This window comes from Aotus nancymaae, unplaced genomic scaffold, assembly GCF_030222135.1.
Source record: "Aotus nancymaae isolate 86718 unplaced genomic scaffold, 86718_ANA_hifiasm-v0.15.2.pri h1tg000053l, whole genome shotgun sequence".
Taxonomy (NCBI): domain Eukaryota; kingdom Metazoa; phylum Chordata; class Mammalia; order Primates; family Aotidae; genus Aotus; species Aotus nancymaae.
The window spans coordinates 12,596,738-12,612,707 of record NW_026988467.1 but is presented as its reverse complement, the minus strand read 5'-3'; the positions used below and the strand labels follow the sequence as shown (position 1 = coordinate 12,612,707).

The window sequence follows — 15,970 nt, the reverse complement described above, 5'->3', positions numbered from 1 at the left end:
AGCCTTCTAGAACACAAATGTCGAGATTATTGGCTGTGGTGGAGGAATACACTTTCATGCTGGGACATTTGGTGGGAGGGGCTCTAAGGTAAGGGTGCCTCGTGCCAACTAACTGCACAGGTGCTAAGGGGAGTGGCTGTGTCTCATGCCTCAAGGGCAACAGTTCTGCAGTGGCCAGGCCAGAACCCCTCAGCATCTTTTGGAGACTGTGGGTAATCTCCCTCCCTCTCTCAGCTCGTTGTGGGTGTGGCTAAGCAACAAACCACATTCACTGGCCATAGTGATTGGCCAGGGGTGGGGTATGTGATCCAATCAGAGCCAAGGAGACTAGGCTGGACACCAGCATCTCTAGCCACAGAGACCTGGGGACTTGAGAATGTAGCCAGCACCAAGGAGTGCAGCCCAGACGTTGAGAGAGGGAAGCTGAGTTTCTTTTCTCCTTTTTTTTTGAAATAAGGTCTCACTCTGTCATCCAGGCTGGAGTGCAGTGGCATGATCACAGCTCACTGCAGCCTAACCTTCAGGGCTCAGGTGATCCTCCCGCCTCAGCCTTCCAAGTAGCTTGGACTACAGGTGCAGGCCACAAGGCCCAGCTAATTTTTGTATTTTTTGTAGAAATGGGATTTCACCATGTTGCACAGACTGGTCACAAACTCCTGGGCTGAAGTGATCCTCCTGCCTTAACCTCCCAAAGTGCTAGGATTATACACGTAAGCCCTGACACACAGCCTGTTTTTGTTTTTTAATTGTAAAAAAACACATAACAAAATTCTCCACCTTAACCATTTTAGGCGTACAGTTCAGTATTTTTAAGTATATTGTAACTGCTGGGAAACAGATCTCCAGAACTTTTTCATCTTACAAAAGTGAAAATTTATTCTCATGAAACAACTCTCCTTTCCCCTCTCCTCAGAGCCCCTGGTAACCACCATTCCCTTTCTATTTCTATGAATTTAGGTACTCTTTGCCCCTCATATAGCTGGATTCATACAACATTTGTTCTTTTGTGACTCATTTATTTCACGTAGCAAATTGTCCTTAGGATTCATGTAGCATGTGTCAGAATGTCCTTCCTTTTCATGGCTGAATAATATTCCATTGTATGGACAGACCATATTTTGTATCCATTCATCTGTCCACGGACACTTGGGCTGCGTCCACCTCCTGAATACTGTGCATAATGAACAAATAGAGAAGCTGGTTTTGAGCCCTGGCTCGCGTTGCACGCTGCACTAACTGCTCAGTACCGCAAGGATGGTTAGAGCTGGTTTTGGCATTTGCAGCCCCCACAGTGCTAATGAGAGGGTCTCTTGGCGCACGATGTGTAAATGCAGCGAAGACTGCAGTCAGCTCTTTCGGTTAAAAAAAAAAAGAAGTTTTACTATGTTTGTTTTTAAATATTTATTTATTCGTTTGTTTGTTTGTTTAGTTGACACAGAGTTTCTCTCTCGTTGCCCAGGCTGCAGTGCAATGGCGTGATCTTGGCTCACTGTAACCTCTCCCTCCCGGGTTCAAGCGATTCTCCTGCCTTAGCCTCCCAAGTAGCTCGTATTACAGGCATGCGCCACCACAGCCGGCTAATTTTTTGTTTTTTTTTTTTTTAGTAGAGATGGGATTTCACCATGTTGGCCAGGCTGGTCTTCAACTCCTAACTTCAGGTGATCTGCCTGCCTCAGCCTCCCAAAGTGCTGGGATTACAGGCCTGAGCCACCGCGCCCAGCCTTGTTCATTTGTTTTTTAAAAGTGTGTTGATTTAAGGTGGCTTTAGTTGGAAGGTCAACATCGGTCTTCTCTAGTTAACAGGCCTACTCTATCATAAGCAAGGTCAAGGTTTTCTCAGAAAATGCTGCTGGTAACTACAAGGAAACAGTGAGGGGGAAAAGCACACGTAAGAAAAAGACTCCTGAAGAACTGGCTCCCGGCTGAGCTCACGTTAGAATGTACGCGGAGCTTGGGGTTAAGGTGTTATCAACAAGTCTGGTTTAGAAACATTAGTTTAAAAACACTTGCCAGTACCTTCTTTCTTTCATTCTCTTTCTTTCTTCCTTTCTTTCTTTTCTCCCCTTTTCTTTTCTTTCCTTCCTTCCTTCCTGTTTCCATATGGTATGTGGCGTGGTGGTCTTTTCTTTGTTTATTTTTGAGGCAGCATGTGCTATTCCTGATTTCTTCCACACTGTATCTAAAATAGCAGCTTGCCAACCACCTGGACCACACCCATAGCTGAATTTCTATCAGCTTGAACAAACACCCAACCAATAATGTTCCCAAGAACTCCAAATCCATTGTTTCTAGATGATCTCCTTGTTTCCTGTGTCATCACACTGACATCTGCTTCTGACACTGTCAAGGCTTCAGGGTGAGGACACCCTAAAACACCAAGGGAGTTTGCACAGAGTCCCACGGGACCCATACATTCTTCCAGGAAGCCCTGGAGGCTGTGGACAAGGTGGGGATGTGGACCTTGCCCTTGAAGAGTCTGTCATGTTCTCCGCTGTCTGCAATTGTTATCACTTGGCTTTGAACCACCAAGGAGAGAAGGCCCTGGGTGCTAGGCTGTGCTGTGCCCTTTGTATATGTGGCCTCATCTAATTATGAGAATAACTCTGGAGTAGGGGAGGCATTTTTACTCCTATTTTGTGGATTAAGGAGCAGCAGTTCAGTGAGGTGCAGTGACTTGCCCAAGGTCCTGAAGCCTGGAAGTGGTGATGCTGTTTGACTCCAAAATCTGTGCTCTTAGAGCTTCTGGGTCACCTGAAGTCATGATTTACACTTGCTTTCCTTCCTTGCAAAAAGGATTTTAGATGATTGGTTCATGAAGAATAGATTTTCTGAGTTAAAAAATGTAAATAAGAAATAGATGGTGTGAAAAACCCCAAGATGGTGCATGGGCTGTGTGTGAACAGGATTTTCTAGGAATGTTGGCAGCTCCCTCATGCAAATTTGATTCACAGGGTACGTGCAACACCCTGGATGCCACTCAGAGAACCGCAGCCTCCACCCAGGCAGGGCTGTGGCTGGCTCACTGCTGTGCCAGAGGAGAGGTGGGGCCTGTTGGCGCTGGCCCCTGAGAGCCGATGAGTAAGTGTTCAGAATTCTATGAGCTGGCTGATAAACACAGCCATTAAAAAATAAATTATATACACTTACAATTAAATTATATCAGAAACAGCAGTAATAAATACTTAGAATTTAGCCTCCCAATTATTTTACTATATTTTACGATAATCTATGCTCTTAAGGTTATTTTTCCCACTGTGTCTGTTGGCAGTGCTGCAGAGTGATGTGCTGCTACACAGCTCTCTGTGGCTCTGTGTTAGTGAAGCTTGAAACCGGCCATGATGGTGAGGTAGGGGGTGGGATTCAACTCTGGAGGTTTGGCTCAGACACCGGACCAAATTGAGGACCAGCTAAAAACAGGGTGGCAGAGACATGCCCACCAGTGTGCCATGTCAGTTTAGCATTGCCATGGCAACACCCAAAAGGTACCACCCCTTTCCATGGCAATGACCCAACTACCCAGAAGGTAATACCCTTTTCCTGGAAATTTCTGCATAAACTACCCCTTCATTTCTGTGTAATTAAATGTGGATATGAATATGACTGCAGAATTGTCTTTGAGCTGCCACTCTGGGCACATTGCCCATGGGGCAGACCTACTGTGCCAGGAGCAGGCCCCCTACTGCTGTACTGCTGCTTCAATAGAAGGTGCTGTCTAACACCGCTGGTTTGCCCTTGAATTCCTTCCTGGGTGAAGCCAAGAACCCTCTCTGGCTAAGCCCCAATTTTGGGGCTTGCCTATTTTACACTAATGGTTGTATTTACACCACAGAAATCAGGAAATGCTATAAATCAGGGATCGATTTTTTTTGTTTTGTTGCTTGTCTATTTTTAAGAAGGTGCTGGATAAAATATTAATAATACAGATGAAATTTAAAAATGTTTTGTGTTGGTAGCCATCACATTATGAATAGCACAAAAGACATGGAAGAAATTTTCTTCTCATATTAAAAAGCTATTATCCAATACTTTCTCCTGGTATTCAGAAACTATTATCTGACAGCAAAGAAGTTGCTCATGTCACTGATGAACATGTGAATTTCCAACACAAATCTTTCTCATTTCACTTTCATCTTACCCATAAAGGTAAACAAATATATCCCTTAATATTCAGGTTGGAAACTTCCTCATTCATCAATTGCTACCAAAAGTTGACCAGGGATACAAGAGTTTGGCAAAAATCAATAAAAACCCTCTGTGAGAATCTATGGCTTTATGGAATTTACGATGAATTTGCAATAAAGAGTCTTGTATATTTTGTTACTATTTGTAAAGAATGTGCTACACTTTCCTTGTGTCAGTAAGCTTTATACTATACCTGCATACTTGACTTTTTCAGACACTCACCAGCATAGCACTGGTGGTGCTCAGTGCCCAGTGAAGGGCCTGGCACACACTCTAGGTGCCCGCTTACCAAACTGAACAATTGGCAAACAGAGCCAAAGTCCAAAAGTCTTTGGCTGATTCTGGGGCTGGGGCAGGGAAAATACATGATGAGCCCACGGCATCTGGTAACAGCAGAAAGTGAGTAAGTGCTCAGAAACAGAAGGTGGGGGCCTGTTAGAGGGATGAACAGCCAATCCGAAAGAGCTCCCAGTGGCCAAGGCTCTAGCTTAATGTGAACCGCAAAATAAATGACATCATGGTGGATTATAGCCTAGAGAATCAAATAAATATCCAGGAGTCCATACTGATAGAAATACATGAATGAGTAAATAATTCAATGGGGGAGAAGAGGCACTTCCTTACAGAAGAATATAACACACGTAGGTAATCCCCATCCAGGAAGTGGAGCTGAATCTTAATCACTGCCCCTTCCTCCCCTCTCCTTTGAGGGTGGGCTAAGTTTAGTGACTTGTTTCCAAAGAATAGATTTATGGACAAGGAAGCAGTCACTGTACTGTGGAGAAACCTGGCCGACATCCCCTCAACCACTGATGCAGGTGGCTATCAGTGCCCCTGAAATGATGAGACGACAGGGACACTCTACCTTCATGGCAAGCTTCCCGAAAGCTGTGACCCACTCTAACCAAAGGAAAACGTCAGATGAATCCAGACTGGGGATCGTTTTCTGGGATACCTGGCCAGTATTCTCAGGACTGCCAAAGCCATGGAAATCAAGGAAAGACAGAAATTGTCACAGACCAGGAGATATGATAATCAAATGAATGTCATGTCCTGGAATGCATCATGGGTCCTGAAGTTTGGCTGATATTAATAATAATGTACTGATGTTGATTTTTGTTTGTTCGTTTTGAAAACTGTACTATGGTCATGTCAGATGTTAACCATGAGGAAACTGGGAGGGGTAGACCAGCACTCTCTGTACAATCATCACAGCTTTTCTGTGAATCTAACATTATTCCAAAATAAAAAGGTGATTTAATTTTTTTTTTTTTTTGAGACAGTGTCTTGCTCTGTCACCCAGGCTGGAGTACAGTGGTGTGATTTCAGCTCACTGCGACCTCCGTCTCCCAGACTCAAGCAATTCTTATGACTCTGCCTCCTGAGTAGCTAGGATTACAGGCAGGCGCCACCATGCCTGGCTAATTTTTTGTATTTTTAGTAGCGATGGGGTTTCACTATGTTGGTCAGGCTGGTGTCGAACTCCTGGCCTCAAGTGATCCACCCACCTTGGCCTCGCAAAGTGCTGGAATTACAGGTGTGAGCCACCATACCCGGCCAGGTTATTTAATTCAAACAAACAAACAAAAAACTTTTTTTTTAAAAGAAACTTTTGAGTTACCAGAAAAAAAGTGCAAAATCCACATGGAACTACTAGTATAGCTCATTTATACAAGTGGCCTCTGGGTCTACTTTCAGCCTCTACTTCCTCTGATCTTACTCAATTTCACACTAACAATTACACAATTATAAAGACAGGAAGGGGTAAGAAGGAAGCAGGAAAGAGGCACACGGATCCCAGCAGAGAGCAGCAACTGACTTCCAAACCCTAAAACGCAGACATAGGAGCCCCGAGGCCGCAGAGTGTGCCATGTGGGGCCTGGGCAGACAGGCTTCTCCATCTCAACAGCTCCTGGGGAGTTGCCAGGATTCAAAATGGGGCAATAATTCTAAATGCCCAAGAAACGGATTATTTATGTCTGGGATTTTCCATTCCAGAAATCAGGATTATATATTTTAGAACACAGAACAGCCAAGTTATATACTACTTACATGTTTTAGAGCTGAAAGAAATGGGTCCCTTTGAGGTATTCAAAAAGGCCATTCATCTGCATTTTGGCCAGGTGGGTGAAGGGACACCCACGTGCATTCTGGCCCATCTTACTTTCTATCTGTGAAAACCTTCTAGCTTAAAGTTTTCCTTTTCCTTTAAGTTCTGGTTCATTTCCTGGTCAGTCCATGAAATGGGAAAGAGAATCGAAAGAGAAAACAGTCAGATTTTTGCCAACGGCCTTTTCTACCCCAAGACTCAGCCCGCTTGAGCTCAGTCTTGCCAGGCTGAGTGACCGAATGAACGAATGCACAATCAACTAACTTAGGAAAAGTGGCGACGTGGCTGCGGTTTGGGAAGAGTGTGACCTGCAGGAGGCAGCCATGTTTGGTCCCCGGGCTTTGGGCCGGGTCCGTGTTCTGTTTCACCAGGATGCTAAGGCTTCCGCCTGCACTCCTCCCTGCAGTCCCCTATGCTGTCTGCACACTCTAGACATCTGAGGACAAAGCAAGTGTCGGGAGTCCGTCCGTGTTTTTGCCGAGGACATTGTGCCTGAGGCTGTCTGCTGCCCCTGCCCTCCATTTCACGGGCTTTGGAAAATTTCCTTTGATATAAAAAACCTGGTCTTAGGATTTTTCATCACATCAGCAACCCCCACTCCAGGAGTTGTAAAAGCACAGTGTAGAGGAAAATACTACACGATTAGGCTGCGAGATGACAAAGCTTGGCTACTGAGACATTGCTTCTGAAGTGTGCCGTGCTCTCTGGTTTTTTACTCAATCCCCAGTTATGAGGCCTGGTTACAGGCAAAGCCACATCCTTCTCAAGAACGTGGAGTACTTAGGCCGGGTGCGGTGGCTCACGCCTGTAATCTCAGCACTTTGGGAGGACAAGGCAGGCAGACCACAAGGTTAGGAGATCGAGACCATCCTGGCCAATATGGTGAAACCCCATCTCTACTAAAAATACAAAAATTAGCTAGGTATGGTGGTGCATGCCTGTAATTCCAGCTACTTGGGAGGCTGAGGCAGGAGAATTGCTTGAACCCAGGAGGCACAGGTTGCTGCGAGACGAGATTGTGCCACTGCACTCCAGCCTGGGCAACAGAGTGAGACTCCATCTCAAAAAAAAAAAAAAAGGTAATGAAGACTGTTCAAGCCTATTTTTCCTTTTTCGTATTCCTCAGTTAACTAAGTAAGCTACTGAGCAGCACAGTTACTAGCAGACAGTAGGGGCATTCGTTCTTTCTCCTATCCCCGTAATTTCCCATCCTCCTTTTCAGTCCTTTCAGAAACAGAGTAAATGAAAGAGGCACTATAGCATAGTGTTGTGAGCGGAGGTTAGTAAGCTTTTGCTTAGAGAGCCAGACAGTAAGTATGTTTGGCTTTGTGTGTCATATGATCTCTGTCTACTCAGCTCTGCCATTGGACCAGGAAAGCAAACACTGGCAACACCAAAATGAATGGGCATGGAGGTGTTACAATAAAACTTTATTCATAAAACATGAGATGGTCTCTATTTGGCCCATGGGATGTGGTCTGCTGACCTCTGCTTAAGATCATGGGATTCAGAATTAAACAGAATTGGTTCAGCTACCTCCTCTGCTTCCTACCATCTGTAACCCTGAAAAGTGTGTTACTTTTTGTGCCTCACCTGTAAAATGGAGATGACAACAGATACTTCTTTGTGAGAACTGAATGAGATCATATATGTTAAGTACTTAGGACACTTCCTGGTACGTATAATAAACGCTCATTAAACATTAGCCACCAGACATTATCATCTGCATCAAAAAAGAAACTGAAAGGGGGTAACCGAGTTTGTCCAGGAACTTCAGCAACATCCCTGGTGAAAAGTTAGTGGAGGCAAATGAGGAAGCCCATGACTGAAACTACATTTTCTTCTATCATCGGTGGCTTTCATTTTCATCCACATGATGTATCATCCCCCAGGAGCATGTGAAGTGGCGGGCTGGCAGGACTGCAGTGAGGAACTTGGGCCCTGAGCTCTCTGGTTACCGAGGTGCTCTGGGCTGCTGGGAAAGACTCCCGGACTGGGACTCAGGAGACTCAATCCTGGTTCTGGCCGTAACTGATATGCAATCTTGGGAAAGTTGTAGAACCTCTCTGGGCATCAGTTTATACAATGATGGGATGGTCCCAAAGGCCTGTATACAAATTCTGAATGGGGAAAGGGAACCTGTGATTAAAGTGTTCCTGCCCAGCCAAAGTTGGAAACTGAGGCTCAGAAAGGCTACGTTGCAGCTGGAGTTTGAACTTGAGTCTATCATGCTCCAGAGCCTTTGTGTCCTTCACTGCACCCCCGAAGAGCAGCCCCATGAGAGCAGCGAGTAGCCAGGCATGTGAACGCTCTTTAGGTTGGGCAGGATGTCATGAGGTTGCAACAGGGGCAAAGGACTGCATCCAGAAGTCACGTGGGAAGCTCTGCCTGGAATGGGAGCAGGGCAGAACAGGCCGACGTAAGTTTCCTTACCTAGCTGCTTTATAAGAACAACCCTCACTCACAGCGCCTTTCCTGGAAATCATAAAGCACTAAAGACACCAACATGCCAACAGCATAATGGCAGGTACAGCACGGCAAGCACACCTGCCTTTGTGACTTGGGTTTCCCATGCCTCACACTGAGGCAGAGACTCCATGTTACTGCTCAACAGTGGCTCTGGGACACTGCAAGTGGCCCTGAAGGTTATGCCTCGCACAACTCCAGGGGCTGCCATCTTTGTGGACTCTGCCGTGAATGGTGACTCGAGTTGTGCAATGTAGTGGCCCTAGACCACTTTTTCTTTTGGAGACAGTCTCACTCTGTTGCCTAGGCTGGAGTGTGGGGTGCGATCTCGGCTCATTGCAACCTCTGCCTCCCGGGTTCAAGCAATTCTCCTGCCTCAGCCTCCTGGATAGCTGGGACTATAGATATGTGCCACCATGCCTGGCTAAATTTTTATATTTTTGGTAGAGATGGGGTTTTACCATGTCGGCCAGGCTGGTCTTGAACTCCTGGCCTCAAGTAATCCTCACGTCCCGGACTCCCAAAGTGCTAGGATTACAGGCGTGAGCCACTGCGCCAAGCCCCTAGGTTATACTTTGGTGAAAAAGCTATGATATAGAACATGTAGTCTCGAGCATAGCACGCATGTCAATGTACTCTGTCAACCAAGTGTTTCTTTCTGTTTTTCTATCTTGTATGTCATTCCATGGGTAAGTTATTCGCAAAGGCATCCACTTGGTAGCTGGGAGGTGTTGGGAGGTTTCCTGTCCATGGGAAGGCTCACAGGGGAGGCAGGTGGCTGCCAGCACGCTCTGCCGCTTGGTTCTAAAGCTGAGTTGTCTTGCTGCTATCACAGGCGCCAGATGCTGGGCTAAGCAACTTACAAACAATGATCCATTTAATACTACAGTAACCCCACATGGGAGGAACTGTTAGGATTCCTATTTTACAGAAACGGGAACTGAGGCTCTGAGAGGTGAAGCAACTTGTGCATGATCCCACAGCTGGTCAAGAGCAGGGCCGGGACTGGGCGGGGCAGGCTCACTTGAACTTCAGGACACCCACGCTAGCCACTGCAATGTCTACAAACACGTCTGGGTCTCTAACTTCTGCCTCCACCCCCTGTTCCCTCTTGAAATGGCTGTCACATCCCTCTCTATTGGTTACGGCCGCCATAAAGCCTGAAATACATTTTTCCATTTGGGAACTCTTTCTTGGGAAAAGAACAGCTAAGCCTTGCGATATTAGGACGATCCTTCTCCAAAGCGAAACATTCCTTGAAAACTCTGCCGTGGGGGAGATACAGTACCCTCTCCAGGGACTCAAAGAATCAGTCAGAGACAGGAGCATACAGGAATCAAGACAGCTACACATTTCTAAGAAAAACTGGACCCCAAAATGAGATGAGATTTGATGAGAGACGTTCTTCACTACCTCCATTTTTCTTTTTTATACCCCAGAGGTCAAGGTCATCAGGCACATGGAAAGGGAAGCCATAGGAAGGAGTAACTCAGTCCATGTGGCTGCCCTCACTCAGGCCGGCAAAGGATCCTTCGTCAATAAGAGCTCAAAGGAAACCTGCACGAACATCTCTTGATCTAACAACGCTCCGAGAGGGAGCCAAGAGCCGTTTTGTGAGGCCAGCGGTGGAGGCGGGGAGCTCTCATGAGGAAAACCCGGGAGGGACAGCAGCTCAGCTTGCTCCCCCAGGCTACTGTGGGGTGTCCTGGGCACGGGTGTCCTGGACATGGGCCAGGGGGCATCTGTCTCACAGCCACAGTCCCTTTGCCAATAAAGCAGGAGGCAACTGCATGTAGAAATAAGAATTTCAAAAATTCATGTACAGCCAAGTGACTGTAAGAGTGTGCTCTGTTGTCTTGGAAAACCAGTTGATGATACTGCCGGAGCCAGCAGCAGACTCACTGGTTTTCTCCCGGTTGTTACCTGCAAGTGGAGACAGAGTTTAATTCACAGCGACTAGCTGTGTGATCCTGGGCAAATTACTTAACTTCCCTGAGTTTCAGTTTCCTTGTCTGTAAAATGGGGTTCCTGAGAGAGCCCATGCCACAGGCTGTTGGATTAAATAAGTAAAAGCCAGTCAATCCCTTAGCAAAGTGTCCCTCCTGCTCCTCATCATAATTCCATTCTAGTAACGCTACTGATCTCATTCATCGACAAAATATAAACTTACACAAAACAGAATTGTTTATAATACATTCTCTTACTCCTTCAGTAGTCAAGGTTGGACGTCTCTACCACTGACTGACACACTTACGTGATTAAAACAAAACACCCCTCCCCACATTTGTGCCCTTAGGTTCACAGCTGCATCATTTGCAATAGCCAAAAGGTGGAAGCAGCCCACGTGACGGTGGAAGAATGGGTAAGCAAAATGTGGTCTATCATACAAGGGAGTATTCTTCAGCTTTCAGAGGAAGGACAGTCTGATGTGCGCTACACACGGATGAACCTTGACGACGAGGTGCTCGGTGAAATCAGCCAGACACACAAGGACGGATGTTGTATGATTTCACTGATACAAGGTACCCAGAGTAGTCAGATTCACAGACACAGAAAGTGGAATGGTGGTCGCTACAGGCTGGGGTGAGGGGGCAACAGGGAGACAGTGCATTCATGTTTAATAGGGACAGAGTTTCAATTTTGCAAAATGAGAAGAGTTCTGTGGATCGATGTGAATGCACTCAGCACCAAACTGTACCTTAGAGACGGTGAATACGGTCAATTTCATGTTATGTGTATTTTACCACAATTCAAAACACAAAAAAATTACACTAACCAGCCAGGCACGGTGGTTCGTGCCTGTAATCCCTGCACTCTGGGAGGCTGAGATGGGCAGATCACTTGAGGTCAGGAGTTCGAGACCAGCCTGGCCAACATGGTGAAATCCTGTCTCTACTAAAAATACGACGACGACAACAACAACAACAACAGATGTGATGGCAGGCACCTGTAGTCCCAGCTACTCGGGAGGCTGAGGCAGGAGAATCACTTGAACCAGCTACTTGGGAGGCGGAGGTTGCAGTGAGCTGAGATTGCAACATTGCACTCCGGCCAGGGCGACAGTGCAAGACTCTGTCTCAAAAAAGCAAAAAAAAAAAAAATTGCAAAAACCAACTCAAAAAGTCAAGTATCTCAGAGGTTTCTTTCTAGGATGTGGTGATGCAAACGTCCTGAAAGTCGATTGTGTTGATGGCTGCACCCCCTGTGTTGAACTGTGCGCTTAAAATGGGCAGGGTTTGTGTTGTATAAATTGTACTTCTGTAAAGCTGTTCAAAGCAAGGAAGCAAATGCTGGGTTCCTGAGGAACCCCGTAGTGTGATGGGTGCACTCACTGCCTCGGTTGTGGCCATAGTTTCACGGCTACATCCACGTGCCCAAACCTAGCAGATGAGGTGCTTTAGGCACGTGCAGTTTTACTGTATGTCAGCCACACCTTGATAAAGCTGCATTTAACAAAGCAGCAGAGTTATCCAAATAAGAATGAACCCCTAATACTTTATTAAGCAATGCCCCTTTTGATGGGCATTTAGGTTTCAAATGTTATGCCACTCCAAATAATACTTCAATAAATATCTTTGCATAAAAAAGAGAAATAGAGGTATCGTGCGTTCCCCTCCTCCCCGACTGGCAAGTCACAAAATTAGAATTACCCATGGAGGGGCCCCGGGAAGTTGTCATTTTACTGAACGGTCCCCCTCAAATTCTTATAATCAGACATGTTTAGGGGAAACACTGGCTCGGACTTCACAGACTTGGCTTTTCAGGCGCTTATGTGTTGAGCGTCTACTTGGACACCGAGTTTCAGGCTCTACAGACATTCCCTCCAAGCCATGTGCTGTCGAGAAGGCAGAGACCTGGGCATATGAAGAACCCTGGTCGAGGTCACAGAATTAGGAAGGAGCAGAGGGCTGATCTGCCTAAAAACGAACATCCATCTCTGCATTTTCTTTCCTTTATTTTTTTTTTTTGAGAGGGAGTTTGGCTCAGTGCAACCTCCACCATCAAGCGATTCTCCTACCTCAGCCTCCCGAGTAGCTGGGATTACAGGCATGCGCTATTGCATCCAGCTAATTTTGTATTTTTAGTAGAGCTCGGGTTTCTCCATGTTGGTCAGGCTGGTCTCAAACTCCCGACCTCCGGTGATCCCCCCGCCTCGGGCTCCCAAAGTGCAGGGAGAGCCACCGCGCCTGGCCAATCTCTGCATTTTCAAAAGCACACTTGTTTTCCACCTCCTCTCTGGAAGTCGCACATTTTTGGAAAACTCTGGTTCTATGTGAGCCAAGATGCAACTCCAAGAAACGGCCAGAAGAGGGTGCTAAGATTCTCTCCTCCCCGGGACCCGCCGGAATGACTCAGAGCTCCACAGGGTGACTCTGTAGCTGCCACCTGTGTGCGGTGTGCGATCACGGTGGCACTGCTGTGGATAAGCGCCACCTTGCGGCTGGCTGCACGACGGCGACACGGCCCCTCCGTCCCCCAGTGGCCCGGACTCACCAGGGGTGGGTTTTCGATGACCAGTTCATAGGTCAGCCCCGCAGACCCAAATCTCAGGATGTCCCCAGGGATGAGCTTCACAGCCACGTTCTGAATGTGGCACTCGTTGACAAACGTGCCGCTGCGGGAATTGAAGTCCTGGAGAACAAAGCTGCCCTCCGCCTCGTTATATTCGATGAGCGCATGGTGGTTGTCGATGTCAGGAGACTGCAAGGGAGAAGGAGGACAGTCGCAGCTGTGACAGCAAAAATGACACGGGCCCTAATGTTTCCAGCTGAGTGCTTTACCTGTGTTGCCGCGCGGGACCATCATGACAATCCTCATTTTAAAAGGTGAACGCTGATGATCAAGGAGGTTAAATGACTTGCCCAAGGCCACACAGCCAGTGAGTGAAGGAGCTGGGATATGTGCTCTGTGTGACACCAGACCTGGGGACAGGTACCCAAATTGTTGGGTGGGGAAATCAGGCTACACAAAGGCAAAGGGATCTTGGGAGAGAGTCTTATTGGGCAAATGTGGGGCCAGGGAATTGGCCATTTCTTTTCTTTTCTTTTTATTTTACAAAAACCAAAATGGTCAAGGAATTGGCCATTTTCTATTTCCCTGACTCCGTATGGGTACCTACGGTGGCACTCAGTCCGAGGACAGGGGGCAGAAATGGCCCAATCAAGAAATAGAGAAAACCACTAAAGAAGACGCTACCATTGCTTATAATCCCACAATCTCACCCCCACCAACAGCAGTCATGGTTAACATTGAGGTTCACATCCTTCCACGTTTTGTTTTTGTTTTTTTTTTTTGAGATGGAGTCTTGCTCTGTCTCCCGGGATGGAGTGCAGCGGCGTGATCTTGGCTCACTGCAACCTCTGCCTCCAGGGTTCAAGCGATTCTCCTGCCTCAGCCTCCCGAGCAGCTGAGAATACAGGTGTGAGCCACCACACCCAGCTAATTTTTATATTTTTAGTAGAGACGGGATTTCACCATGTTGGCCAGGCCAGTCTCGAACTCCTGACCTTGCGATCTGCCCACCTCAGCCTCCCAAAGTGCTGGGATTACAGGCGTAAGCCACCATGCCCGGCCCTTTCTATGTTTTTTTTTTTTTCCCTATGTTTACATTCTTTAAAACTTTTTTCAACAAAATTCATCACACTCTACATATATAGCTTTATAATCACACTCGACATATATACCTTTTAAATACCCTGATGTACAATGAACATTTCCCATGCGATTAGTTATTTCCATTGCTTCTTAAAAGCTACTCAGGATTTGCCTAACCACAGATGACCTACTTTTCAAAAGGGGGCTTGATGTGACGTTTCCCCAAAGGAAAGGGGCCCCAGTCAGTGTGTCTGTGAACTGATGGCAGGGGACAGAAGCTCCTCTGTAATTTCACTTTAATAAGAGGACTGAGTGAAGCTCAGCACAAAGGAGGTGACTGCGCATTTCCCTGGCCGCAGGGCCCTGGAGGGACGAAGGGAAATGTTCTGACTGTGAGTGGCAGGGCACACTGGTCTTCGTGACACTGTCAACCACACATCCACGGCAGCTCGAGACTTGGCAATTTTTTTCCAAGTTTATCTTCTCAGAGTGCCCTGTCCAGCTTTCATATAAAAGTACTTGCACTTAGACATCTAAAGTTCCATAATATAATAACAACCAAGAGCTTGTATTAATAATACATTACTAAGTATACTAGGGTAACGATAAAACATATTACTTACACATTACATGCCAGGAAATTGCTAAGTGCTTCCTTGCATTGTCCTATTTCATCTTCACAACAATCAAGAGATAATTTCCCATTTGGTAGATAAGGAAACTGAGGCACAGAATGAATTTGCCCAAAGTCACCCAGCTTGACAAGTCACCTGGCTTGTACTCAGGTTTGCCTGATTCAAATATCTGTGCTGTTACCCACTTTCCAAGTTTCCACCAAACACTTTGCCACCCAAACTATGGAAACACAGAAGAAAGCTGGAGTAGCCATACTAACTGTGGCCAAGGCAGATTTCAGAACAACAACAACAACAAAAACCGGGATAAAGAGAAGCGTTAGGCTGGCTGTGGTGGCTCATGCCTGCAATCCCAGCACTTCGGGAGGCAGAGGTGGATGGATTGCCTGAGGTCAGGAGTTCGAGACTAGCCAGGCCAATACAGTGAAACCCTGTCTCTACTAAAAATACAAAAATTAGCTGGATGTGGTGGTGCACACTTGTAATCCCAGCTACTTGGGAGGCTGAGGAAGGAGAATTACTTGAACCCAGGAGGTGGAGGTTGCAGTGAGCCAAGATCGCACCACTGCACTCCAGCCTGGGTGACAAGAGCAAAAAAAACAAAAAAAGAGAGAGCGAGAGAGCGAGAGCCATTACGTAATGGTAAAGGGGCAATTCTCCAAGAAGACATAACAATTCTTAATATATATGCACCTAACAACAGAGTGCCAAAATATGCAAGGCAAAAATTGATACAACTGCAAAGAAAAATTGATAAGCCCAATATGACAGCTGAAACGTCTACAACCCTGTCAGTAATTAGCAGAGCCAGAAGGCAGAAAATTAGTAAAGACATAGTTAAACCGAACAACACCATCAACCAAAAAGACTAATTGATGTTTATAGAACAGTCAGCACAACAACAAGAAGATGCATGTTCTTCTCGGGCTGACAGGGAACACTCACTAAGTTGTACCATGTGCTGAGCCATAAAACACACCTC

The 15,970-nt window shown here is 46.4% G+C and overlaps 1 protein-coding gene across 1 annotated transcript in view; it reads right to left on the bottom strand.

Annotated features, from left to right (window-relative positions):
- The window catches only part of FHAD1 (forkhead associated phosphopeptide binding domain 1), a 157,539-nt gene that overhangs the window by 124,393 nt on the left and 17,176 nt on the right, over positions 1–15,970 (bottom strand). Inside the window, exon 2 of the mRNA XM_021668394.2 lies at positions 13,253–13,459. Within this exon, the coding sequence (XP_021524069.2) occupies positions 13,253–13,459 (207 nt within the window). The remainder of the gene's footprint in view (positions 1–13,252; positions 13,460–15,970) is intronic.